The sequence below is a fragment of the Columba livia genome, chromosome 25, assembly GCF_036013475.1.
Source record: "Columba livia isolate bColLiv1 breed racing homer chromosome 25, bColLiv1.pat.W.v2, whole genome shotgun sequence".
Lineage (NCBI taxonomy): Eukaryota > Metazoa > Chordata > Aves > Columbiformes > Columbidae > Columba > Columba livia.
In genome coordinates this window covers 1,725,760-1,752,188 of record NC_088626.1, presented here as the reverse complement: position 1 = coordinate 1,752,188, position 26,429 = coordinate 1,725,760, and the positions used below count along the sequence as shown (strand labels likewise).

Here is a 26,429-nt window from a genome sequence, read left to right as displayed (position 1 = left end):
AGGGGGGGACAGGGCTTGGGGGGCGAATAGGGGGTCATGGAGGGATGCTGTGGCACTGAGGGCACAGCCACGGGCACCTTCCCACCATCGCCACGCTGCAAAACAAAGGTGCGGGGCGAGCACCCACCTGCCCAAATCAGCATCCTGGGGTGGGAGTTGCGGGGTCCCCACAGCACCCAGGAGGGACCCACTGTGGCTCCTGCTTTTGGGAGATGCTCATCAGCAAATCGCAATTAGCGGATTGCTCCTTGGGGAGCCCCAGGGCCGGGGGTGCGTGGAGGGTGCTGGGGTGCTCCCCACACATCCAGCCCCATTTTTGGGTGCTGTTTCCCTTGCGGGGGGGTGGAAGGAAAGAACTGTGGCTGCCCCCCCTCCAAGTACAAGGGTATTTTATTGATTTCATTGGTACAAGACAGAGACAGCACCTTGTGTGTGTTGGGCTCTTCCCGGTTACTGGTTTGTACATTCAGAGAGCTGCGGTCGGCTCAGCCGGGGGGGACCCTGCTCGGTGCCCCCCCAAGCTCCGGGGGGGCAGAGGGGACCCTCCCTCTGCCCTTGTGCCCCCGTGCGAACGTGTCTTGAGTGCTGAGGTTTGGCTGTGTGCTCCTCTGTGCAGTCTGTGCGGGGCAGAGCTCCCCCCGCCTTCCTCCCTGCCCTCCTCCTCCTCCTCCCCTGCCCATGCAGGGGGATTGGGACCCCCCCAGGGCCCTTATTTCTTCGTGTGCAGAGTGTCCTGGAACTTGGTGCTGGTGTAGCGAAGGTGGAAACCCTTCTTGTTGATGGTGTCATCCGAGTGGAAGCGGATCATCACCGAATCTCCGGCGGAATAAATCTCCTCCGGGGGCTGCCGGAGATGGGGGGGAGAGGGATGCTGAGGACCACGAGCATCCCTGGGATGCTGAACATTTTTCGGGGTGTGGGGGATTGTGATGGGGAGGGTGCAAAATCATCACACCCCCACGTACAACCCCAAAATGCGGGGGATTTCTCAGCACCGCTCTTGGCTCAGCATCACCCATCACCCCTTATTTTTTGACCCATCATCCCACCCCCAGACCCCCCGCTCACCCCGGAGCCGCAGAAGCGCCCGAGCCGCGGGGCCGTCCCGTCGTAGCCGTCAAACAGCTCCATGTAGTCGTAGCCGCAGTCGGCTTCCTCCTCGATCTCGAAGGTCTGGAAGATGAGCTCCACACCATAACCCTCCTCCGCCATGATCACCCACTCACAGTCCGACCCCCCCGGGTAGTTGTTATCCCCAAATTGGGCGTGGGAGTATAAATCCTTGGTCTTCACCTCGGCGTGGACCTGGCCCCCGCATACTGGGGGGAAAAAAGCAAGAGGGGATGGGGTTTAGGAGGGTCTATGGTCAACCCACATCACAGTTTCCCCCAGTCCCACGGTGGTACCTGTGGCGTGGGTAGCCTCGAAGCCCTTTTTTTGGACGGAGTTATCGGAGACGAACTTGAGGAACATCTTGTTGCTGGAGGAGATGAGGGGCTCGGGCTCTTTGGCCCCGCAGAAGCGGCCGAGCGCAGGGGCTTTGGCGTCTTTGCCGTCGTAGATCTCCAGGTGGTCGTAGGCGCATTCCTGCTGCGCCTCCACGTCCAGCTCCGAGAAGGTCTATGGAGGCGATGGCCGAACCGCCGGCGCTCAGAGGGGACCCCCGTGCCGTCCCCCCGCTCCTTGGTCCCCTCCCCATCCCTACCAGCTTGATGCGGTGTCCCGGCGTGGTGCTGATGGCCCAGGTGCACTCCTTCTTGCTGGGGTATTTATCGGGCCAGTTGGGGCTGGTGATGGTCCCCGAGATGGATGTCACCTTATGGTCACAGCCAGCTGTGGGGAGAGCGGGGGGTGATGGATGTGGGGGGGTTCTGTTGGGGTTGGGGGGGAATTCGGGGCGCGGACCCACCTTCCTTGCAGTCGTGCTTATTGTCGTGCAGCACGAAGCCGCTGCGGCACTGGCACTCGTAGCTGCCGAAAGAGTTGAGGCACTCGTGCTGGCAGCCCCCGTTGTTCTTGGAGCACTCGTCCTTGTCTGCGAGAGAGCAGAGGCACCGCGGCTGAGCCGGGGGGACAAAGTGCCGTGTCCGGCATCCCGGCATGGCATCCCGGCATGGGATCCCGGCACAGCATCCTGGCATGGTATTCCAGCATAGAATCCCAGCACAACATCCAAGCATGGTATTTCGGCACAAAATCCCATCCTGGAATTCTAGCACAGCATCCTGGCACGGAATTCCAGCACAGAATTCTGGCATAGAATCCCAGCATGGTGTTCTGGCACAGAATCCAGCACAGAATCCCAGCACAGCATCCCAGCATGGTGTTCTGGTACAGAATTCCAGCACAGCATCCCGGCACAGAATCCCATCCTGGAATTCTAGCACAGCATCCTGGCACGGAATCCCAGCACAGAATTTCAGCATGGAATCCGGCACAGTATCCTGGCACAGAATCCAGCACAGAAACCAGCACAGCATCCTGACACAGCATCCGGCACAGCACAGCCCTGCTGGTCCCCAGCCCCACGCAAGCACCTCCAGCCATCACCAAGCAGCTCCACTGTCCCTTGCCCAAACCAGAGCAGCCCCCACGGGTGGGTGGGACGGGTCCTCCTCTCCCGGGGTCACCCATGGGGACAACTGTTACCTGCTGGTGGTACGGACGGGGAAGGCAGAAGAACACACAGTGACAACCAAAAGATGCACAAGAAAGAGCAGGACGCGGGAGTCCCTCTTTACTCATCGACAGGAAAATGTCACAGACACGGTAAAAATCGGGGGAAAAACAAAAACAAACCCAAAAGCACCGAGGTCAGCTGGTCAATGACAAAAACAACGGGGACAGGGCTTAAAACCAATTAAAAAAAAGTTAAAAATATTAAAAATAAGGCCAACAACCAGTTCTGTCAAACAAGGGGCTGCCGGGGCCGGCGCCACGGCTCGGCTGGGCTCGGCTTGGCTGGGCTCGGCTTGGCTGGGCTCGGCTTGGTCCCGGCGCAGTCCCGCGCGGCACCGGGACCGCAGCGTTCCTGAGAGAGATGGGGGGAGCGGGTGGGGGGCTCAGGAGGGGCCCCGCGGCCGCTTCTGCAGGCGGAACTTCAGGCCAGGGGGGCGAGATTTCGGGGGCTGCAGCTGCTGCTTCTTCTCTGCAAAGAGAGAGAAAGGAGAAAAGGGGGGAGCGATGGGGGGAGCGGGGGGCGGTGGGGGCGGTGGGGGGACATGCAGAGCGGCAGCGGGGGGAGCAGGAGGGGACCCCCCGAACCCCTCGTGCAGCCAGGGCACCATGGGGAGGAAGAGGAGGAGGAGGAGGCAGCGTGGCTGGCTCCGGGGGGATGAGGATGCGCTTTGGGTGGGTTCCAGAGGGGCTTTTGGGATGGGAATGGCAGCAGAAGGGTTTGGGGTCACCCAGAGCAAGCTGTGTCCCCCCCGGGCTGGCCGTACTTACCTCCCAGCACCCACCACCTGCCCCAGGTCCCTATTGCTGGTGTCTCAGGGCTCGCCAATGCCCCCCCAGAGCCCCTGTTTTGGGGTCAGGGCAGGATGCTCCACAGCCCATCATGCCTCCTTGCTCCCCCTCCCCATAGCGTGATGGTTTTGGGGGGGGAGAAGCCAGCAGCAAGCGGGTACCACCCACCCGAGCATCCCTATCCATGCCAAGCCTGTCCCCAGCACGGGGACGGGGTGATGCTGGAGAAGATCATCCCTTAGCAGCAGTGAGGGGGGTCCTGCCCATTTCCACCCCCCATCCCCCTCGAAGCAGCCCCAAGCCCCATGGCCACCTCTCAACCTGCTGTCTCCTAGATCTGAGAGAGAAAGCGAGGCGGAAAAAGCTCGTTTTGGGGATGGGAAGGGGCTTCAGATGGGCCGGGGGGGGCTCAGAGCAGCTCCAGTACCAGGGGGACGGAGGGAGCCTGGGGGGGCAAGACAAGAGCGGAGAGAGTTGGCAGAGGAAAGAAGCCCAACCGGGTTGGTGTCTTTAGCAAATCCTTTATTCTAACCAGTGTGCGTGCGCTCACCGTTATCCCGCCATGCATCCCGGACGGCTCCGGGCTGGCTCACCCCCCAACAGCCCCCGTCACGCCGCTACAGACCCCCCTGTGCACCGGGGGCTTGGCAAAGAGCCGGGGCGGGGGGGACACACGTACCTGGGTGCCAACACCGTGGCGGAATCTGTGTCAACGCATCCTTATGCACGAGGAGGAGGAGGAGGAAGGGGCCACATCTTCAGTGTGTGGGGGGGAAATGTGTGCCCGGGGGGCCAGGCTGCCCGTGCGGGGATGGAGCTCAGAGACCCTCCGCAGCTAAAAAATGAGCAGCACTGATGCTTTGCTCAGGGCTGGCTGGGGAGCGACCCCGGGGAGGGACCCTGGTGTGGCCAAGTCCTGCTGCCGGGAAAGCCCGAGACCTGCGTGGGGGGAGACGGTTTGGTGGTTTGGGGTAACAGCAGCCCCCACGGGACCCCCCTGCAGGAGGGAGAGGAGAGGGAGGAGCCCGGAGTGGGGCGACTCACCCGGCTGCCCTGTGGTCCCGCTGGGCTTTCCCGGGTCTGGCTTTGCTGGAGGGCACCGGCTCCTGATGGCTGGGCCACCTTACTTGCCTTGGTTTTAATTTGAAATAAAATAAAGCAAAGACACTCTCCCCCCAGCCTGTGGGTCTCTGCCACCCCAGGAAGCCCGAGGGCTCCTGGGGATGGTGGCTCCGGCCACGTTGCCACTTAAAAACGTCCTGATGGGGCCAAAAAGCAGTGGGACGGATGAAGTGCTGGCGGTGCAGTCCAGCCCAGCCTGGCCAGGACGTGCTGTTGGCCACTTGCTGATGTCCAGGGTGTTACAGCAGCCCAGGGACCAGCCCCAGGTGACGCTTGGCCGTGGCCAATTGTGCGTTTTGCTCCGTGTCCCCATCCCCATCCTAAAGTGCCACCGTCTCCTGGGGGGGGTTGGCCCGGGAGAGGAGAGAGGACCAGGGATAAGCAGGTTTTTGGGAGGAGGGACCAGTCGGGAGACCTGAGGCGTGGTGGGGGCTGGATGCCGGTGTCCCCCCCTGCCCGGGATGCGGGGAAGCCGGTGCCGTGCAGCGCAGCGGGGTGGAGCAGGGGCAGCAGCAGCAGAGCGGGGGCATCGCCGTCCCCCCATGGCAGCGCCCAACGCGTGGGTGCAGTGCCCAGACCCTCCCAGGGCTGAGCACATCCCAGTCCCCAGCGCCTCGTCCCCCCGCTTTTGTGGGTGCAGCTGGAGCCCAGCACCCAACCACTGTTTGGGAACCCCCCAGTGTATGAGGTAGGACCAAATTGCCCCCCAAAATAGGGGAAAAAGCCTTGAGAAGCAGCAAAATGTGCTGCTAGGGGGGCTGCTGGAGGCTGGCGGGGGTCAGACCCCAAGGATGCCCCTGCTGCTGGGTGGGATGGGGGGGCTGCACCCCTGGCGCAGGCAAGGGCAGGCGTTAGCAGCATTTCGGGGGGGTTGGCAGGGGGTGCCCATGCCGGGGTAGGGCAGCTCTACCTGAGAAGAAATGGGCTTTAAAACCCTTTTTGGAGACGGTGTTGTCGGATTTGAACTCAATCCTCATGTTGTTGTACTGGGAGGTGATGACGTCCGGCTTCTCGGCGCCGCAGAACTTGCCGTGCAGCTTGGAGTCGGCCGTCAGCCCGCTGCGCACCTCCACAAAGTCGTATTTGCAGACCTGGGGTGTGTGGGGGGAGCAAAGAGATTAGAGGGGGACACAGGGCTGTGCCACCCCTGCAATACCCTGATGGCATCGCGGGGGGATGCGGGATGGAGAGGGACCGCTCCGGATGGACTCACATCATTGCCCTCGGTCTCGAAGAAGTCGAACTGCAGGGAGATACGGTACTGGGTGGGGGCCACCAGCTGCCAGATGCAGTTTTTGTTGGGGGGGTACTCCTTGGGCCACCCCGGGCTGGTGATGGAGCCGTTGAGCTTGGTGAGGAACCCTCCGCAGGCGGCTGCAGGGCGGCAGGTACCCAGTGCCCATGACGTCCCCGGGATGCGGGATGCTGCGTGGGTTGTGTGGGGGGGTGGCAAAACGGGGGGGGCTCACCCTCGCAGCGGCGTTTGTCGGACGCCAGCTCGTAGCCGGGGTCGCAGGCGCATTTGTAGCTGCCCAGGGTGTTGATGCAACGCTGCTCGCAGCCGCCGTTATTGGGACGGGAACACTCGTCCACCTCTGGGAAGGGACAACAGGCTGAGCGGGGCTGCCGGCCCCCCGTACCCCCCCAATGGAACACCTCCTACCTTTGAAGAAGTTGACGGCGAAGCCCGCCTTGTTGATGGAGCCGTCCGAGACGAATTTCATCCAGAGCTTGTTGGAGGTGCTCTTGATGTCGTCAGGTTTGTCGTAGCCGCAGTAGCGCCCGATGAGGCTGCTGGACTCGCTGCTGCCGTCCCGGATCTCCAGGTAGTCATAGGCGCAGCTGTCGTGCCGCTCGATCTAGGGGGGTGTAAATCAGCTGGGGGACACGCCGCTTTGTCCCCAGCATCCCCAAACCCTGCCTGCCCCTTTCCCTATGCCCTCATGTCACCCATCAGTGAAAAGAGCCAGTCTGCTGCATGGGGAAACTGAGGCACGGAGGCAGTGCAGGCAGATGCGGGCAGCAACAACCCCAAGCGCATCCCGTGCGGTGTATTGGGTCACAGAATCACAGGTTGGAAGTGATCTCTGGAGATCATCTAGTCCAGCCCAGGGTTGGGGAGACGCTGTGGGGAGATTTCCCAGGGAAATTGGGGGGCACAGCAAGGCAGGGAGGGGACGCTCACCCACCTCAAAGGACTGGAAGGTCAAGCCCACGTGGAAGCCCTCGGAGACGGTGATTTTCCAGATGCACACCTTGCTGGGCCGGTAGTCGTCGGGGTAATTGGGGGACTGGATGTGCCCGTTGTCCTTCTTCACGTCCCCCCCGCAGATGGCTGTGAGGGAGGAGAAACCGCTTGAGCCCCCCCAGCCCCACCGCTGGCCCCGTGTCCCCCCCCAGCCCTCCCCTACCTTCGTAGACGGCGAAGAAGCCCTTGCCCACCCAGTTGCTGCTGCTGCGAAATTCAACCCAGAGGCGGCTGTCGGTGGAGATGATGGGCTCGGGCAGCTTGTTCCCGCAGAACCTGCCTGGGGATGAAGGTTTGCTGGGCTGCCGCCGGCCAGGCACCCTCCTCTTCCTCACCACCACCTCCCAGCGCCCCCCCAGCACACCCCCTCCCCACCGGCATTCTAAAGGGAAAGCGATTTTTCCTCCGTTTTATAGAAAACGGTTGTTACAGAGCGCGGGGGTCAACTGGGATTTGGGGAACACCCAGTTCATGGCCATGGGACCAAGATAGTGGCACATCCTCGGGATCAGTTTCACTGGTGTGTCCCAGCAAACTGGGAGCCCCGTACACCCCAATAATCCCTCTGGGGGTGGTTCCTCCCCTCCCCAAAGCTTTGGCACATCACAGGCAGGGATACAGGCAGAGGGGAGCCCCTGCCCCGCTGCCTGCACCCCGAGCATCCCCCGGTTGGGCAGGAGGTGCGGGCAGTGCCGCCGGGCAGGCTGAGAGCTCCCGGTTTGGTTACCTCGCAGCGTGGCCTTTCTCCAGAACCCGTCTCTCACCTCCACGTAGTCGTACCAGCACAGCCGGCTTCGGTAGAGGTCCAGGGTGGTGAAGTTCAGGATGATCTAAAACCGGGGAGAGGGGGAGAAAAGCGTGGGGTGAGCCCCCCATGGCACCCTGTGGGGTCTCTCTGTTGGGTGGTACCCAGATCCATGGTGATGTCTGGCAGCATCCCCAACCCGGGGGATGCTGGGGTTAGAGGAACCCCAAAAAAAGGGTATTAAAAGATGGGGTGAGGAGGAAGAGGAGGTTGGGAGGGGGTGGGGGCCCTGTGCGCAGCGTCGGCGGGCGGTACCTTCTCTCCGGGGGTGACGGAGATCCTCCAGACGCAGTGCATGTGGGCAGAGTAGCCGTTGGGGAATTCGGGGGAGGAGAAGTTGCCCTGGCTGTCCTGGAGCGTCTCCCCACAGGCTGCCGAGGGGGAAAAAGTGGGGGTCAGACCCCCAGCAAGCCCCCGCTATGGGTGGCATTGGGTTCAGAGCATTCGCTGCTCCCACCCCTCCTTGTATCCTTTTACCACCCTAAGGACATCCCTGCAGAAAATAACCCCAAAAAGCCCCAAACTGCACCTGGGGATGCTCCTGGCTCCCCAGCACCCCCTCGCAAGCACCAAACCCCGGGGGGAGGACCCCCTGAGATCACAGCCCCGGTACGGGCAGGTTTCCGTGGCTGGATCCAACCCAGCGTCACCATCTGGAAGCCACATGATGCCGCGGCCACGGCGCACGGCGCTCGGCTCCGGCTGTCGCAGGGCCAAGGCGGCCACCCCCCCACCTCCCACCTGGGGGGGGGCGCAAGATGAAAGGTGAAACGTTCAAAAAAGGCGGCTTGAAACCTGGGCTCATTGCCTTTTTTCCCCTCTTTACAGTGGAAACAAAGTGAAGGGAAAGCCAGGCTTCAGAAGGACTTAGTTTTTTTGGGGGGGGATGACTTCTTTTTGGGCTTTTTTTCCCCTCCTCTAACTAATGACATTTCCTGCTCGCTCTGGCAGCCCCCGAAAGCGGCACGGCTGGCTGCCGGGGCCCCTCACAAAGGCGTCCCTCTTCCAGGCTGCTAATTAGTTGCTGGAATTAAGCAGGAGCGTGTGGGAGCCAAACTCCTTGCAGATGTTGCCAGCGCAGTCCCGGAGCACGTGCCTGCAGCTGTGGGGGGACTCGTGCCAGCGTCCCCAGCACTCAGAGCGATGTCACCCCTCATGGGCCGTGGTCCTTGGAGCCATTCGAGGTGCTGATCCATGTACTGGTTGTGCTGAGCATCCCTGGCTCTGCACCAGCCCCGTGCCTCATCCAAAACCCTCTTGCTGTTGGGGTGGGTTGGAGGATGCTCTTGGAGGATAAGATGCTCTTTGGAGGCTGCTCTTTGGAAGATGCTCTTTGGAGGATGCTCTTTGGAGGATGCTCTTTTGGGGGATGCTCTTTCGGGGGATGCTCTTTCGGGGGATGCTCTTTGGAGGATGCTCTTTGGAGGATGCTCCTTTGGGGGATGCTCTTTCTTTTGGGGGATGCTCTTTGGGGGATGGTCTTTCTTTTGGGGGATGCTCTTTCCTTGGACAATTGGGAGGAGAGGGTGGCTGAGGATGCTCTTGCTCCCACGGGCATTGTCTGCAGTTCACCAACGCCTTGTATTTCGCTTCTGCTCACAAACACCCCAGAAAAGCGCCATGGATGGAGAAAGGCAGCGTGCGTGGTCCTTGTGGGGGTGTCCAATGGCAAGGAGTACCCCAAAGAGCATTCTTCCACCGGAAACAGGGTTATCCTTCCTTTGCCAGGTTTTGGGGTGAAAGCAGAGCCGTTTCCCTGCAGACACGTCCCCATCCACGCTCCCCCCATCCGACCAGCCCCCCGGCAGTGACACTCACCCGGGCAGCGGTAGAGCTTGCGGGCCTGGGCGATGTCCCCTTTGCTCAGCCGTGTCCTCTGGCCGATGGCGGGACGGACGCCGTTCACGTCGTACTTGGGCAGGATGGTGTCGAGGAAGATGCCCCTGGGGCGAGAGCGGGCAGAGGCTGGAAAGCGCCGGGGCTGCTCCCCGCCAGCGGGAGGAGGATGCTAAAAACAGCCCGGCTAATTAAAGCCTGCGGGCTGGTGAGTCAGCGGGGATGTGTCCCCGACAGAGGTGACAGCGGGGACAGCAGCATCCCTGCCCTGGCAAGCGATGCCGCGGGGCTTCATCCTGCTCTGCTGCAGATAGGAGCCTTGCTCCAAGTGCATGAACCCCGTGCTGAAGTACCACTGTCCCCTGGTGCTGGGGGCCTCGTGTCACTGTCCCCAGTGCTGCGAGGGGGACGGGGACCTGGGGGGAGCCACCCTGTACCTGGAGAAGGTGTTCCTGGCATAGTGCATGATGCTGTCAAAATCATATGTCTCGCCCAGCGACTCCACCTCCTCCGGCTCCATCTTCAAGAAGTTGTACTCCTGCCCTGCGGAGGGATGGGGACATGGGGGGACCGGGGGAACCCCATGGCAGGGAGGATGAGGATGAGGAGGAGGAGGAAGGCTGGTCCCTACCTGGCTGGATGTTCTCCCGGATGATGGAGACGTGGTCATCGCGGTCGGGGCGCGTGTGCTCGTGCCAAAACCCGATGACGTGGCCCAGCTCGTGCACCACGATGCCAAATTTGTCACAGTTTTTGCCGATGGAGATGGCCTGGGGTCCCCCACCTCGACGGCCCACGTAGGAACAGCACCTGGCGTGGAAGGCGGGTGGCACTGGGTGAGCTCCGGCTCTCTGGGGGACACAGTCACCCCCTTGCCACCGTGCACAGCCCGTTCTGGGGGAAAACCTCCTCCTCCCCAGCATCTGCTTGGCTGGGGCCGTGTCCCAGCGCGTGAAGACGCTGAGCTCTTCCAAACCCCTGTTTCCTTTGGCGTCGGTCCCGCCGTAAGCCCAGGCTGGTGCCGCGCCACCGACCTCAGCAACAACACCTCCCGTGTCCAACCGCCCACGGGGACCCGACCCCGGGATGTGTCCCTGTCACCTCCCAGCCCTCTGTGACACCAAGCAACCCGAGCTGGGCGGTTCGTCGCTGCCGCGGTGCCAAAACACATCAGCCGAGCATGCTAATGAATGAACCGCTGCGCTCCCCGTTTGCAGCACAGAAGCCAAGGGATGAGGTGGTCCCGGGTACCAGCACGTACCCGCAGGGTCGGTAGGTGAAGACGATGTAGCTGTCCTCGTCATTGCGCTCCAGGAAGGTGACACAGGTGTGCTTCTCCCAGTGCCGCATCGCCTGCCGGAAGATGGCTCGCTGGCTGCCTGCGGGAGGGGCGGCGGGGACCGTCAGCCCGGCGCTGGGGAAACTGAGGCACGCCGGGGACGGAGCGGCACCCCCCCCGGCACTCACCGCTGAAGTTGCCGCTGATCACGTAGGGGATGACGCCATCCGGCCACACTCTCTCCGGCCGGGACGTGGCGGCGCGGCGGCTCCGTCCCCGTTGCCGCCCGCGGCTGCGCGGTTGGTGGCCGGGGTGCGGGTTGGGGTGGGTGGCGTTGCTGCCTGTGGGGAGGTGGGGGGGTGATTTTGGGCAGCCCCCCCCCACCCCCAAAATGGAGGTGGCGGGGAGGGGATGGGATGGCGGCGGTACCTGAGGAGTTGGTGGGCAGGCGGGTGACGGTGTGATGGGCCAGGTCCACCACCCGCTCCACCTGGAAGAGCCGCAGGTCCTCCTCATCCAAGGCGATGTCCCCCAGGAAGGCAGCTGTGGGGGGGGAAGGAGTTTTGAGCCCCCTTCACTCTTCCAGGGGACCCTAAAGCCCATTACGGCTGGGATCTCCATCACCAGCTTCTCCTCCTCAGCTCCTCCAGACCCGGCATAGCCATGAAGATGAAGTCAAGCCCTTCCTCCTCCTCCTTTCCTGCATCTGGGGGCCGGGAAGAAGAGCAAGCGCGGTGCCCCCCTGCTCCCCAGCCCGCCGTGCCGGCTCTCCCGGCAGCTGGAGCCAGCCCTGCGCCGACATCTGGTTCGCATAAAGCCCGCTCCATCAGCTTTTAGTGTTATTATTTGTGTTGCAAAACTGCCTCCTTTTTTTGTTTTCCCCTTCTTTTCACTTTGCAAAAACCCCCACGCTGAGCTTGGGGACCCCCTTCCTGCCCCCCGAGCCCTGTGCGAGCTCCAACAGCCCCGGGATGCTCCGATGACCTCCGAGTCATCTGCCACTGCCGAGTGCTGCCATATGTCCCGGGAAGCTCCTGCTGCGCCCGCGGGAACCGAGCTGGCCGAGGGGCGTCCGTCTGTCCGTCCGTCTGCCAGGGCCGGGAGCCCCCCCAACAGCTCCCGTGGCTTTTGGGAGTGCAGAGATGCTTTGGCATCACCGAGCCGGAGGACATAACCCTTCCTCCTCCTATAGTGCTGCAAGACGCGGCTCCCGGCTTCGGCGCTTGGCCGTCGCCGAGCCCCCGGGGACCCATTTCTTTGCGGAAACACGGCGGTTCGGGCGCGAGGGCTGAGCTGAGGTCAGGCCGGCCGCCGTGCCAGCGCCTCTGGATGTGGCTGGTGTGGGGTGGAGTGGGGTCTGTCCCCACGTTTGGGGGTACCTGGGGTGAAGGGGGGACCCCCGGCATCCCCAGAGCTCGCCCGCCCCAGTGGTGGGGAGTGGGGTGTCCGGAGCAGCTCGGGGGAGCAGCGCCAAGTCTGTGCTTTGAGCAATTAGCAAGTGGGTCCCAAAAGAGACACTAATTACGAAAGCAAGGCGGGACAATGAGGATAACCCTGGCAGGTCCGAAACAACCGCCACGGGGCGAGACGAACACCAACTCCACCAGACCCCATGGCACCGAGCCCAAACCCCGCTCTGCTGGTGCAAGAGCCACATTTTGGGGTGGAAGAGCCACATTTTCTGCCTGTCCCCAGCACCCCAGCAAAGGAAGCCCCAGGGTGGGGAGCAAACCTCGCGGTAAAGCCAAGGGAAGAGCAAACAAGCCGGGGCCGGCACCTCCCCTGGCAATGCCGCGCCGCTGGCACAGCCAGGCTGCAATTTGAGGGCAGAGCGGAGGCAGGAGCCGTCCCCGGCGTCCCCACACCCACCCGGGGCCGGGAGAGACGTGTCCGAACGGGCAGCGCGGGGGAGGACCAGGGAGCGAGGACGAGCATCCTGTGCCAAGAGCTGCATGGAAAGACAAGGGAAAGTTAAGCTCGCTTACAGCCCAGCAAGCGCCGGCGGAGCCAAGTGATATAGAAACCATATGTGAGGGATTTGGGATACGTGAGAGAGCCGGGCAGGCCAGCGCGGGGACGTGGGGCTGCTGGCCCGGGCGGTGCGAGGCAGCGAGGCTCCCCCAGAAATCCCCGTCCTGGACGGGGAAGGTGGTTTTGCTGCTCCCCAAGGGGACAGGAAGCCGTGGGGTGTCGGTGAGGGGGAGTCCCGGCAGCCAAGCCTGTAAGGACACGTTGGGAACGAGCCTGAAGAGTTGGGGTGAGAAAGTTCCACGTTGTTTTAGGCTCTGGTTGTGTCCACCTCCTGCTCCCTCCCCGTGCATCATGGTGACACATGGAGGGGTTTTTGGGGGGTCTCCGCTCACCAAAACATTGTGAACCTCCCAAAGGGGCTTCGCGGGAGCCACTGCCACGCTGCTGTCACTTGCCCCTCCCCAGTTTGTGCCACACCAAGCCAGCATCCTCCCTCCAAGGTGGAGGGGACACCCTGCAAGCGGAAGGGCACTGGCCGTGGTGGCAATGGGGACAAAGTCTGAGCTACGGTGGTGCCAGCGGGGAGGACGCGGTGCCAGCAGGACACCGGTTTCAAGGGCAGGCACTGGCCACGGGGACACGATGAACCCATCGTCATCCCCATCGGGCAGAGAGGAACGGGGACGGGACAACCCCTCCCAGCACCCAAAAAACAACGGGGTGTTCAGGACCTGCCCATCGAGCTCTTCCTCGCCCCGCAGCCAGGAGATAACTCAGCCCTCCGCTGTTGTTTGACGTTTTGTGTGCTGTGTTTTCTTTCGGGTTCTTGGAACGGTGACGTAACCCCCGGGGCCGAAGCTTTAGACAAACAAGGTTTTACATTCGGAGCTGGGCCAACCCCTGCGGAACCCTGTCCTGATGCTACAGGCATGTCACGGTTTGGTCATTGTCCCTGTGGGGTCCCTCCATCCCCCTCGCCGGGGATGCAGGAGCTGCTCATCATCCTTTACACCAGCAACCAGGGGAGGGGGGTACCCATGGGTCTGACCTCTCCTGCATCACCGGGATTTTGGGATGAACCCAACCTTGGACTCCACCAAGGTTGCAAACCATGTAGAAGAACGAAATAGAAAAGATAACCCATGGGAAGAGGCCGAGGCGCGAACACGATGTTCTGGTGAGCAGGCAAAAGCAAACAGAGCGGCGGGGAAGCCTTGGCAGGGGAGGGCGGCAGATAAACAGGGCGAGATTGAGTTCCAGGTCAGTCTGGGGCAAACGAGCCTCTGTGTGCGGTGCCAGACGGGAAGGACCCTCGTCCCCGCATGGTTCCCGCTGGTTGTTGAAGAGACACCGGGCAGGACGGGTTCCGGTGGCTCCGGCAGGACCAGCAGCATCCCCTGCCCCGGAGCAAAGGCTCAGCTCAGCCTTTCCTCACCAGCTTAGCAGCTCTGGCCCAGCTGCTGTGAGTCCTCGTGTGATGTGGAGCCACAAGCATCACTCCCGGTGCAAGGGGAGGGTTTGGAGCACGCGAGGGAGCTGGGAGCAAACTGCTCTGCACCAACCAGGGACGCAGGATGGAAGAGAGTGGTTTAATAGGTGCATCCCGGCCTCAGAGCTGAGCTGCTGGGTCGTAAAGCCACCGAGTCACCGGGGCAGCATCCCACAGGCTCGGCAGAAGCCGGTAAATATGTGAGGAATGCTCCTCGCGCCGCCCCTCGCCCCCGCACGCCAGCCCAGCTGCGCCCGCGGCGAAGCAAAACACACCGGGGCCGCGGCGAGAGGAGCGGGGACCCCGCTCGGATGGGCTGGGGGGGTCCCCATGGCCTTGGGGGTCTGTTCTGCAATGGTGGAAGGATGCAGAGCATCCCGGGGCTGTTGGGATGGGGGGCAGCCCCCCACTGCCACCTCCTGCTGAGGTCCCCGCAGAGACCCCAGGGACAGGACGCAGGACACAGAGGCAGCAGCGCAGCCCCTCTCCCGGTGCCCCTCGGCGTGCGAGGGAGCAGCCAGGCTGTAAACGCTGGGGCGAGGAATATTTGCTTTCCCAGAGCACCTTCCGAGAGGCGCAGCAGGCACAAAGCAGGAATTCAAACCTCGGCGGCCAGGCTGGGAGCCAGGTCAGATCACAGCCCTTCTGCAGCCGTGGGGGGAAACTGAGGCACAGAGGGACGGAGCCAGTCAGCACCAAGGGAAAAGCCCGCGAAGTGCCACTCGTGGCACAGAGACACTGTCCCCCCCACCTGCTGTTTCCTTGTCCCAGCCGGTGCTTTTGCAAGACCTGAGGCCGCACCAGCACTGCGCACCCTCCTGCCCGCATCCCTGCCCCGGGTGCAGGCAGAAAGCACAATACAGGCAGAGATGCTAAAGTATGATGTCTAAGGCACAATGATGATCCCTGTCCCCAGTTCCCCTCCTGTCCCCCCTGTGCACCCCTCCGTGACATCCCGCTCAGAAGCATCACCTGTCTCTGCTTCCCTGGGCATCCAATTCCCCTCCCCAGCCCTGGGAATCGGGGTACAAACCCTTTGCCGGGCAACGCTGCAGTGTAGCATGAAATAAGCCCCGTGGAGCCCGGCCTCTAATAAACACATCCCCTGGCAGCAAACGGCTTCCAGCTAATTAACGTCCAGGAGCAGATCGAGGGATGAGGAGGGATGGTTTGATCACTCCAGGGGAGGATTTTTCCTTCTGCTCCTCTTCCGTGACAGCAAACGGAGGAGAAAGCCTCCTCCGGGGCTCGGTGAGGAGGATGCCAAAGCTCAGGCATGTCAGAGCCCCTGGAAAGGAGCGGGGGCAGAGCTGGGGGGCTGTGTGGGGGTAACGGGGCTCTCCCTGCCTCTCCAATGCAGGAAAACACAGCCCGGGCCAGCGGCACTGGTCGTTGCTGAAAGGGAGAGCGGCTGGAAAGGAAAATATTTGCAAACGGCTCTGCCAAGGGGACCGGGGGGTTTGTTGTTAAATTCCCCTGCGAGGAGGGGAGCCCAGCGGCGGCCGGAGCCCGTTGGGGATGGGGACGCTGCCCGACACGCGGCTCAGCGCACGTGGGGTGTCACAGCAGGACAGGACCCTGGCAGCGTCACTGTGCCCATCCCTGGCGCTCGGTGCCGGCTCTGACAAGGATCACCCGCTCCCAAGGGCTCCCAGACCTTTGTGTATCTGCCCCAGAGCTCTGGCTGCAAACACTTCCCCCCCCCGCCATGCTTTTATTGCTCAATCCTCTCCCCACCAGCCCTCCCCAGGCACGGATTAACTCCTTCCAAAGTTTACTTGCAGCTCCCTGGCCGGGCTGCATAAACCCTCCTGCAGCTTGAGAGATGGGGGGGATTTTTCTCATTGCCTTTTGCATGTGTTCGGAGGGGGGTTTGCCATGCAAAGTGCCCCCGGACAGGTGGGACAACACGGGACACTCGGTCTCCACAGCTCAGGGGGATGCATGGAGATCCAGGGAGATTCAGGAGGATGGAGTGGGATGCAAGGGGTGCAGTGGGATGCAATAGGATGTAGTGGGATGCAATAGGATGTAGTGGGACGCAGCAGGATGCAGGGAGTGTAATAGGATGCAGTGGGATGCAGTAGGATGTAGTGGGATGCAGTGGGATGCAGTAGGATGTAGTGGGATGTAGTGGGATGCAGTGGGATGCAGTGGGATGCAGCGGGATGCAGCGGGATGCAGGGGGTGCAGCGGAATGCAGCGGAATGCAGCAGGATACAGCTTTCTTTCCCTGCCACGATGCCAGAGACCTCCAGCAAGCCTGCGAGTGACCAGAAGGGCACGTTCTCACCCAGAAAACACCCTCCATAGCACAGCCAGGATGAAAAGTTTGGGGAAAACCACCCGTGGGCCATCCTCTCTCCTTTCCCTGTATCCCTCCCGGCTGCTTTGTTCTCTCTGGGTCCAGCCACGGCTCCCCAAGGCCGCCCCATCCCATGTGTTTCCCAGCACCGGATAAAGCCTCAGGAAACGCCGTCACCCCCCTCGCCACAACCCGCCGGCGTGAATCAGCCACTGAAGGGTTTCCCAGGAGCCGGGAGGGGAGGGCAGCGATGGCGGGCGGGCGAGCGAGCCCCCCGACCCCGCCATGGCACCCCCGGCCCCGCCGGAGCACGCCGCCGCGCCGAACGGGTGATTACACAAAGATAAAGCAGATCCCGGGATCGGGCTGGGATTTCCAAGGTTCCTGCGCCGTCCCGAGCCCTGAACCGCAGGCCTCCCGCCGGCCCCGGCTCGGCGGGTGCATTTTTTTTTGCCCTGCATGAATAAGTGACATATAACGGCTGGAAAATATTTTTTGGGCAGCCTGACAAGTGTGACTGCAACCAGTAGCCTCCGCTTGACTACGCCTGGAAAGTGTAATCTAGGTGAAACCCAGGCAGCCGGAGCCAGAGCTCCAGCACGGCTGGGAAGCTCGTATGCCCAGGGAGGGGGGCTCAGGCCCCCCAGCCCCATCCATGCATGCAATGTGCCCCACGGCTCTGCCATCACCCCATGGATAGATGCTGAGCCCCCGCAGATAGCACAGATTCCCTCTGCAGAGCTGCGCACCCCCATATCGCCCTCCCCATGAGTGTGCGCAGCAGGGTGACAGCAAACCCATGGGTGACGGAAGCACATCAGCCCCACGCTTAAGTCAGGCACCCCCAAAAGCTGCATGTGGGGAGCAAAGTTTGCTGCACCCATGGGTCCCAGCTCCCGCAGCCGAATTGCTCAGCAACCCCCCAGCTCCAAGAGCAAACGCTGGGGCCGGAGATGTTTGCTTAGAAGCACTAAGTAAGCTCTGCAAACACCACGAGCCCCATCCAAGCGGCTCGGATGCCCTTTTGCGGATGGCAACACGACCGGGATCCACGCCGGCAGTGCCCTGCTCACCGCCAGGCACCGGGATATCCTGCTGACCGGGTAAAGGGAAACTGGGGCCACGGCGAATTCCTCCCTTGGGAGGCTGGTCCAAGGGCCGGATCTCCCAGAGATCCCGTTTTTTTGGCATCCCTGGAAGAGACGCGGCGGCACGGGCGGCTCTGCCGAGACGGGGATGGCCCGTTGGCACCGACGGGTGGTGGCATCACCAGGGTGGCCGCGGGCAACCGTCCTGAGCGGGCAGGCGGCCTCAGGATACCTCTGGCATGAGTTGTGCGGAAGAACCCAAATTCCCGGCGTTTTCCCTCCCCGTGGCCGCGCTGGCGGCGAGGCCTCGGTACTCAGCTGTTTCCGGGGCAAGGCAGGGGGGGGACTCACCACCCCAAAACAAAAGCAAGCCACCGTGTGGCTCAGGGGGATGGCACAGGCGGTGCGGACACCGAGCAGCCCCCACTGCTGGGGTCTCAGCATCCCGGTCCTATAGACCCCAACCTGGGTGCGTGGCAGGGCCTGATCCCCCCCACCCCAGGCTCCTGGGGAAGAGCTGCCGTAATTGCATTAGTCACATAAGGATCTTGTAAAGGCAGGCGGGGAATGGGGGGGAAACAACCGCCTCGCCAGCCCCGGGACCCACCGGGGGTCTCGGGATGTGTGGGAGCAGGGTGAGGAGGGGGGACGGTTGGCAAAGCCACCACTAAATAGTTGGGTTCGTCTCTCCCACGCGGCTGGATGGAGCGGGAGCGGAGCGGAGGCTCCAGCCGGCTCTGCCCGGACAGTTTTGCAAGCCTAGCTGTTTCAGCCCGGGAGGGCAGGAAGGGAAGGATTTTTGGCCAGAAAAAAGCCCTCATGTAGACAGAGTTATATCAACAGACGCCTTCCAGTGCAGACAATGCCATTAAAGAGAAACGTGATCCTCCAGCCAGCACCCATCAGACCCAAGCCCTCCGTGCTCAGCCATGGGTGTTCCTCCTGTGCCTCAGTTTCCCCCTTTCCCCCCAAATCCTTCTGTCCCCTTTGTTTCGCTTTGGGACAAGGAGACAGCCCCCCCACGGCGCCCAGCTGGCTCCCAGCTCTCCCAAAATCTCCAGAACAGCTCAGCAACCCCCCGACCCAGCACAGAGAGACCCCAGCCCATGGTGAAGCCCATGGCAAAGCCTGGCCCGGCTGTCCCGGGACACTGCAGCCTCGGGGAGGGGGGCAAAGAGCTTTCCCTGTCTGAGGTTTGAGAGAGAAGGAGAAAGCCGGGGGGGGCACAGAGCGTTGGTCTGGCTGGGGGGTGGGCTGGGGTGGGGGCTGCCCACCGTCTTTGACAGCCGCCGGTGCGGGCAAAGCTGGGGACAGAAAGCGGGGCGCTGGGCCAGCCCCCCCCGAGCCGCTCCCCACCCTAAGTACAACCAGATGCATCCCCGAGGGGGGCCGGACGCTGTGTGTCTGTGTGTATGTGTCCCCCCTTTCCCCCCCAAAATAAACCCGGCAGCGGGGAGCGCCGGGACCGGCACGGGAGCCAAGCTTCCCCCTTGCAAAAGCCCCGAAGTGTGGAGTTGTGCGGGGCAAACTCACCCTCGCTAAGCGCAAGTTGCTCACACTCACTTACACTCACTCACACCCCCCCACCGCGCTCCCCTTTGTCTGCCCGCCCGGCCCGGCCGTTCCCCCCGCTCCCCGGGGCTCCGCATCCCGCCGGCTCCTACCGGCTTTGCAGGGGTCCTTGTAGTCCAGGGGCTCCGCGTCCTCCTCCTCCTCCTCCTCCAGCACGTCGGAGTAGTCGGGGAGGCGCAGGGCCCGGGGCAGGAGCAGGCAGGGCAGCAGGCAGGGCAGCAGGCAGAGCAGCCCGCAGCTCCGCAGCCCGGCCATGGCTCCGCGGGCAGCGGGCGGGCAGGGGAGGGCCGGCGGCTCTTTTTTTTTTTTCCCTTCTTTCCTTCCCTTCTTCGCTCCTTTTTTTTTTTTTTTTTTCCCTCACTCTCTCTCTCTTTTTTTTTCTTTTTTTTTTTCCTTTTTTTTTTTTTTTTTTTTTTTTTTTTAGGGAAATGAGATCTGGCGGGGGCGGGTTCAGGCGCGGAGCTCGGCCCCTGCAGCCCCGGGCTCAGGGCTGGGAGCGGGGCCAGCGCCGGGGGGGGCGGCGGCGTGGCTGAGTTGTTACCGAGGACCCTGCCCCCCCGCAGCCCCCGGGCCCGCTCCTGCTCCGGGGCGTACCCTCCTCGTCCCGGGCTGCACCCTCTAGTCCTGTCCCGTACCCTCCAGTACCAATCCTGGCCCCCTTATGCCTGCCCAGTATCCCCCAGTGCCAATTCTGCCTCACTCATCCCCACCTGGTACCCCCAATACCAATCCGGCCCGATTGTCCCCGTCCATTACCCCCCAGTACCAATCCTGCCTCATTATCCTTGTCCAGAATCCCCCAGTACCAGTCCTGCCCTCCATCCCCATCCATTACCCCCAAGTACCAATCCTGTCCCCCAATCCCCGTCCATTACCCCCCAGTACCAGTCCTGTCCCCCATCCCCGTCCATTACCCCCAAGTACCAGTCCTACCCTCCATCCCTGTCCATTACCCCCCAGTACCAATCCTGCCTCATTATCCTTGTCCAGAATCCCCCAGTACCAGTCCTGCCCCTCATCCCTGTCCAGTACCCCCCCAGTACCAATCCTGCCCCCAGTACCAATCATGCCCCCCCATCCCTTCCATTACCCCCCAGTACCAATCCTGCCCTCCATCCCCGTCCAGTATCCCCCAGGATTAATCCTGCCCATCCCGTACCCCTCAACCTCCGTCCTGCACACCCTCCTGAGCACCCCAGCCCTGCACCCCACAAACGCCACCCCTGCACCCCGTGGTCCCAGCCCTGCACCCCACAGCCCACATCCCCCAGCCCTACACACCCTCCCACACGCCAGTGTCCCACTCTTGCACCCCACATCCCCGTCCCGCATCCCCCAGAGCTGTGCCCCATATCTCCCTGTCCTGGAATGGGATGAGCACCCCAGGATTAGGGTGAGCACCCCAGGATTAGGGTGAGCACCCCAGGGTGCCCAGGCAGCCACGTAGGGAAGAGGCAGCTGCCAGCCCTGGCTGGGCCACGTGGCTGCGTGTGCAAGCGTGTGTGTGCACACATGTGCAAGAGTGTGTTCACACGTGTTCACGCGTGTGCCTGAGGTCTCCAAGTGACACCTGCTGTCACAGCTCTGGGGATGTCACCCCACTCACTGCCATCTACCACCTCCCAGATGCCCATCCTGAGGGGCTGGTGCAGGGGGGTCGGGGTGCCTGCGTCCCCCCCGAGCCCCAGGAGGGAAATGGGGTCCAGCCACCTTCTTGCCACTAGATAGAGCTCCAAGTTCAGCCTGCCTTTGCCCTTCTGCCTTGCACCCTTTCCTGTCCCTTGTCCCCTTGGCATGTCCCTTGTCCCCTTGGCATGTCCCTTCCACACATCCCAGCCCCAGCAGGAGGGATGGGGGGCTGAGCGGGGTCCCCCTGCCCACTCTCGCTGCTCCCAAACACACCCCCATTGTCTTATAATATTCTCACAACTTGCATTAATGTTATTATTTTGATTTTTTAAGTGCTTGGTGCTACTGCATTCAACCGCTGCCTTGGGGACACACTGGATGCACACAGGCATCCAGGCTTTGCTCCCTCCCCTACCCACTGACCCCCCAAAAAAAAACCCTTTGCCTTTTGCTTACAGGGACCTCCTGCACTCAGGGCCTGGCTCATTCCAGGCACGGCAGATTGTGGGGAAACCGCCTTTGTGCCTTATCTCGGGCCGTTATTTTCCTCCCCCAGCAGCCGATCATCTCAGGATGTGTTTTGCCATTTAGCCCAGCATTGCAAAACCTCCATCCAGTAAACCTTTCCCCTTCAAGCAAATAAATAAACTCCCGAAAACGGCTCTCGCTTCGCTTCCCCACGCCATCCCCAACCTACACGCTGCAGCCTGGGGATGGGAACGTGGGGAGCGACCGCCCAAACTCATCTCCAACCTCTAGCTGGTCTCCCGAGAAAACAAACAGATCCCTCGTGAAAAACAAGCCGGGCTTTGAAATACTTTCTGTTTCCATCCCTCTGCTGGGAAGGATGTTTGAGGGCTGAGTCCCCGGATGATGTCAATCCATTATGTCAGGGTCTGGCTGCTGGTTTCCAGCCTTGATATCACCCCTTTCCCAGGGAGCGCCCTGGGGACACGCAGGTTTTTCCCCACTTCTCTCCCCGCATCAGCTTGGCTTTCCCAGGACCAGCTCCTTTGCAGACGTGGTTTTTCCAAGCTGCACAATTTCCCTCCACCATCCATGGGCTCCTGCGCCATGAGCTCCTTGCACCGTTCCGGGACGCCATGGGCAACCGTGGCTTGTGCCCCACGGCAAGCAGCTGCCTGGTCCGGCACAGTCAGCCCCACGGAGCCCAGGAGCCTCTTCCCTGGCTGTCGTGTTGGAGATCTGATTGGTTTTTTGAGCCCTGGAATAAATAAGCCCCCGAACGCGCATCTTCCCATGCAGGGGACCGGCTCGCTCAGCCTGTGCTCAGCTGCTCTGTGTGCCATGGACCCCGCACCGGTGATGGCACAGGATCCCCAAATCCTCCTTGCCGGCACCTCCAATGCTTCTCCTCCTGCCCCTGGGAGCGACCCCCCCCCCCCCCCAGCACAGTGAGTGAGCACCATCAGGACTGTCCCTTGTGTCCCCATCCTTCCGTGACATGAGCTGGGCTCCTCTTCCTAGCGAGAGGTCCTGTTCCTCCAGCACATGCTGTGGGGGGCTTGCTCTCATTTCCCCTCCCAGGACCCCCCCGGACCCTGCACCTTGGACATGGACCCAGCAGCGCCTGCACCCCCTTCTCCGCAATGTGGCACCACCGGTGGGACACAGCCCAGGCCAATGCTTCTGGTACAGGGGCAACGCCAACCGCTTGGGAGTTGGGAGCAGCGTGAAGCCACCTGCATGTCACCCCCGGTCCCCAGCACTGCCAGTGCCTCTGCCTGCACCCCATCCGGGATGCAGCGCCCACCCTCCGCAAACCTGCGCAGGCTGCGGAAACCGGGCCACTTGAATTATTGCACAAGGACCTGGGGGTCCTGCCAAGTTTCTGGCAGCTTGTCGTCAGCTGCTTCATCACGGGGGGGGTCACGTTGAGCCAACTGCGGGGGCGCTGAGCCCTTGCAAAACCCTGCGCACCGCCTGCCGCCCGCTGCTGCGGGAGGATGCTGGTCCATAAAAACCACCTTTCCCATAAAAAACACCCCACGTTGCGTGTTCACCGGTGCAGCTAGGCTGGGGAAGGGCGAGGATTTTGGGGGGGGCGCTCCGGAGCTGCAGGAGGCCCTGGATGGATGCCCTGAACCTGCAGCTGTGCTGTCCCCATGGGGAGCGGCTTCCCCGGCTGCCAGGAGGGGGGGCTGGATCCGGGGGGGCTGGTGGGATGCTCGTGGTCCCCACCCCGGGATGGTGGGAGGCAGCTGTGCTGCTGGCGGGGCCTGTCCTGGGGGGGCTGCGCTGCTCCACGCTCCCCCTGTCTGCCCTGGGTGCTCGGCCCTGGGCCAGCATCCCAGTCCTAATAATGTCTGATCCTAGTAACACCAGCATCCCGGTCCTAAATATCCTGGTCCTAATAACAACGACATCTTGGTCCTAATTATCCTGATCCTAATGATGCCCGCATCCTAGTCCTAATGATCTCGATCCTAATAACACCAACATTCCAATTCTAATTATCCCAGTCCTAATGATGCCAGTATCCCAGTCCTAATGATCCCGATCCTAATGATACCAGCATCCCGGTCCTAACAATCCCAGTCCTAATAACACTAACATCCCAGTCTTCATAATCCTGGTCCTGATAACACCAGCATCCCAGTTCTAAGAATCTCAGTGCTAATAATGCCTAATCCTAATAACACCAGGATCCCAGTCCTAAGAATCCTGGTCCTAGTAGCACCAGCATCCTGGTCATAATAACGCCTGATCTAATAACACTTGATCCTAATAACACCAGCATCCCAGTCCTAATAATCCTGATCCTAATAACACCAGCATCCCAGTCCTAATAATCCCAGTCCGTGGGGAGCAGCCGGTGGCCGTGGCTGCCTCTGACATGGGTTGTCACCAGGAATAGCTCTCAGACCTGGTTCTTCCCCTTCTCCTTTATTCAGTTGTGCAGGGCACAGATCCATTTTCCAGGACAGATCCATTTTCCAGGGCAGCGATGGCTCTGGCAGGGGGAACGGGGCAGTTTGGGTCAATCCCATGCCCTGGTGCCAAGAGATGCTCAGGGGGTTCCTTCCGCATGTCCCCAAGCTGTGGCTGTGACAGAAATTCACCTAAAAGCTGCTCAGAGCCCCTAAAACCATTTTCAAGGCAAATGAAGGCAGGAGCGGGGAACGAAGAAACGGAACGGAGAATTTTGTTTCTTTAAATGTCATGTGTTTTTTCTTTTTAAGCTCATTTTTGCACTTCGGTTTGGCGAAGCTGAGAAGACTTAAGTGACAAACCAGCTGTCCCCCCGGCGCAGCGCAGCGCTCGCCCAAGCAGCCACCCACCCACCGCCTCCAGCGCCCCGGCACCGGCTCGCAGCAGGGACACAGCAAAGCAGAGCCCCCCCAGCGCCACATCCCCACCCCACAGCCCCCAACTCAGCCCCACGGCCCCAAAATTGGGGTGGGTTGGGGGCTGCTGGCGGGGGCGGCTGCGGAGATATCGGTGACGCTGCTGGAGGGGACGCGGCAACGCTGTGGCTTTTGGGGGTGCTGCGAGGCAAACTTGGCACTTTGAGGGTGCTGCTGGGTGGGTGGGGGTCCCTGCTGCTCCCCTGTTCGCCCCCCATGTGCAGTGGGACCCTTTGTACCCCCCCAGCAAGGCTAAGCCCAGTAGACGGGGACGATGCTGCAGAGGATGCTGGTAGTGGTACCCAGGAAGGAGCGATCAGCCAGGGGCAAAGCGAGTTTCTCCTCAGCCTGGGGAGGGGAGAAAAGGGAAAATGAGGCAGCAGCATGATGCTGCACCCCAGTTCTTCATTGAGAGGGGTGCACAAGGCACTGTGTGCCCCCCATGCCCCGTTCTGCCCCAGACGGTGCCCACCTGCCGGCGCTGGAAGCTCTCGGCGATGGCATCCAGCCCCGGGATGTTGTCCTTGTCCACGCGGGTGATGTAGCAGGCGCGGTGGAGCTGGGATCTGTAGCTCACCAGCAGCTGTTTGCAGACAGACACACACCAGCTCAGCCCCATCCACCCCCTCCCCGTCCCCTCCCCCCTTTTGCAGGGCTCCCCACTTACATTCTTGTAGTCATAGATGACCGTGGCCGGGTTTCCATCCCCATTATCCAGGTAGAAAGTGGCCGCATCCTCTTCCCAGGCTGGTCCCCTCATCATCCCCATCCACAGGACCTGGAGGGGACACAGGGGGAGCTCAGCGCCTGCAGCACCCTCTCCCCGGGGACAACGGGGGGTCCCTACTTACGGCATCGGCGTGCTGCTGGTCAGCGCGCAGCCACATCAGCAGGGCGCCGGCGATGATGACCACCAGCAGGACCACCACCACCACCGTGATGAGGAGGCACTTGAGGTGGTGGGTGCAGCCCAGGAGCTTGCGGGGCAGGTAGCAGAGCAGGCGGGGGACGAAGCAGAGCGACCGCTTGATGCAGCCGCCGCAGCTGCCACAGCCGTGGCAACCGCAGCAACTGGGGCATTTGCAGCAGCGGGGCAAGCAGCATTTGGAGCAGCAAAGGGCGCAGGGCCAGCAGCAGCATCCTGGCTTGCAGCAGCCTTTCTCCGGGTCCTATGGGCACGCAAAAAGCAGAGAGACAGGGTGAGGGTGGGAGTTTGGGGATGCAGAGGGGCTGGGGATGGGTTTGCCCCTGCTGCCCCGGAGCTCTGGGGATGCAGCATCCCGCTCCACCGCACCTGTACCAGTGCCTCGCTGGGATAAACTGGGCAAAACCCTGTGCTGAGCATCTCTGCTGGGCACAGGGACATCCCCAGTGTGAACGTGTCACCCTGCTGCATGTCACAGGGACTCACCAGCGGCTCTTCAACCACCACCTGCTTCACACTGCTCTCCATGGCTTCCTCCTCCTCCTCCTCGCAGCCCAGGCTGCCCTGCAGCACCCAGAGCAAGAGGGTTTTATACCAGGATGCTGGGGTGGGGAACGGGGTGTCACCTGTGAAGGGGTTGGTGGCTTCGGGGTGCGATGCGGCTCTGGTGATCAATCCACTTCACTTCTGTTTGCCGACCGCCTTCCCGGGGCTGCGCTCCCCTGGGAACCCGCTGGCCAAGAGGCTCCGAGGACACTTGTCCCCAAGCACGGGGACCTCTCCGCTGGCCCGGAGCACGGTGTTGGGGCCAAAGCAAACCCTCAAGCTGCTCTCCAGGCTGGAGCATCCGGCGATGGCCACAGCCAAGGCGAGACCTGGCCCGGTGCCCGTGTCCCTTCGCCGGCTTGGGCACCTGGATTTGCTCAAAGTGGGCCAAGAGCAAACAGGACATCAAAGCTTTCCCACAAACCGCAAAACTGGGGTGGCAGCGAGGTGACCATGGGGTGGGGACACATCCCGGGGGCTCTGTCACCATGTCCTGAGGATGCTCGGGTGCTGCCGGGGTTTGTGTTGCCGGTGTGGGGGTTTTTGGGGCTGGCAGCAGTGCACACAGTGCAAATTTGCTCAAGGTGAGGGGGGTCCCAGCTCCAGCGTGTCACCCGGGGGGCGCAATCTGCAGGACAGGGTGACACTGTTCTTCCTGGTCTTACCTGGACAAGTAACCACCTGTTCACTGGGGTGACACAGGGACAGGGCTGGGCTGGAGATTTAGGGGTGCAGAGCTGCTGGCCTCATGGTGACAAGTGACAACTTGTGGTTTCCC

The 26,429-nt window shown here is 62.0% G+C and overlaps 2 protein-coding genes across 3 annotated transcripts; both read right to left on the bottom strand.

Moving 5' to 3' along the window:
- Positions 1-372: 372 nt before the first annotated feature.
- BMP1 (bone morphogenetic protein 1) lies at positions 373-19,539 on the bottom strand. Of its 2 annotated transcripts, XM_065040909.1 has the most exons (20): positions 19,276-19,536; positions 11,188-11,301; positions 10,947-11,099; positions 10,741-10,858; positions 10,111-10,289; positions 9,917-10,022; positions 9,462-9,586; positions 7,899-8,014; positions 7,566-7,668; positions 7,002-7,118; positions 6,780-6,925; positions 6,254-6,449; positions 6,060-6,185; positions 5,804-5,964; positions 5,501-5,681; positions 1,910-2,035; positions 1,706-1,833; positions 1,407-1,620; positions 1,069-1,319; positions 373-844 (listed from the first exon to the last, which is right to left on the bottom strand). In XM_065040909.1, the coding sequence occupies exons 1-20, from the start codon at positions 19,436-19,438 to the stop codon at positions 710-712; spliced, it is 2,958 nt and encodes a 985-aa protein (XP_064896981.1). In that variant the 5' UTR covers positions 19,439-19,536; the 3' UTR covers positions 373-709. The 2 variants fall into 2 exon arrangements, with proteins under 2 accessions (XP_064896981.1, XP_064896982.1); XM_065040910.1 differs by lacking the exons at positions 373-844; positions 1,069-1,319; positions 1,407-1,620; positions 1,706-1,833; positions 1,910-2,035 and adding an exon at positions 2,704-3,148 and having other exon boundaries at positions 19,276-19,539.
- A 4,161-nt stretch (positions 19,540-23,700) lies between these two features.
- On the bottom strand, positions 23,701-25,751 carry LOC102094982 (pulmonary surfactant-associated protein C-like). Its single transcript, XM_065040927.1, has 5 exons — positions 25,592-25,751; positions 25,032-25,349; positions 24,848-24,958; positions 24,653-24,763; positions 23,701-24,528 (listed from the first exon to the last, which is right to left on the bottom strand). Exons 1-5 carry the CDS (start codon positions 25,631-25,633, stop codon positions 24,433-24,435), a joined length of 678 nt encoding a protein of 225 aa, XP_064896999.1. The 5' UTR covers positions 25,634-25,751; the 3' UTR covers positions 23,701-24,432.
- Positions 25,752-26,429: the final 678 nt, after the last annotated feature.

Excerpts from the sequence above, each read along its gene's own strand:
- BMP1 (XM_065040909.1), bottom strand. The coding sequence starts at position 19,438 with ATGGCCGGGCTGCGGAGCTGCGGGCTGCTCTGCCTGCTGCCCTGCCTG. Across the intron at positions 9,587-9,916 it reads GCCAGGAACACCTTCTCCAG|GGGCATCTTCCTCGACACCA; the intron begins GTACAGGGTGGC and ends CTCTCGCCCCAG. Across the intron at positions 6,926-7,001 it reads CTTCTTCGCCGTCTACGAAG|CCATCTGCGGGGGGGACGTG; the intron begins GTAGGGGAGGGC and ends CCTCCCTCACAG.
- LOC102094982 (XM_065040927.1), bottom strand. The coding sequence starts at position 25,633 with ATGGAGAGCAGTGTGAAGCAGGTGGTGGTTGAAGAGCCGCTG. Across the intron at positions 25,350-25,591 it reads TGGTGGTTGAAGAGCCGCTG|GACCCGGAGAAAGGCTGCTG; the intron begins GTGAGTCCCTGT and ends GCGTGCCCATAG. Across the intron at positions 24,529-24,652 it reads AGAGCTTCCAGCGCCGGCAG|GCTGAGGAGAAACTCGCTTT; the intron begins GTGGGCACCGTC and ends TCCCCTCCCCAG.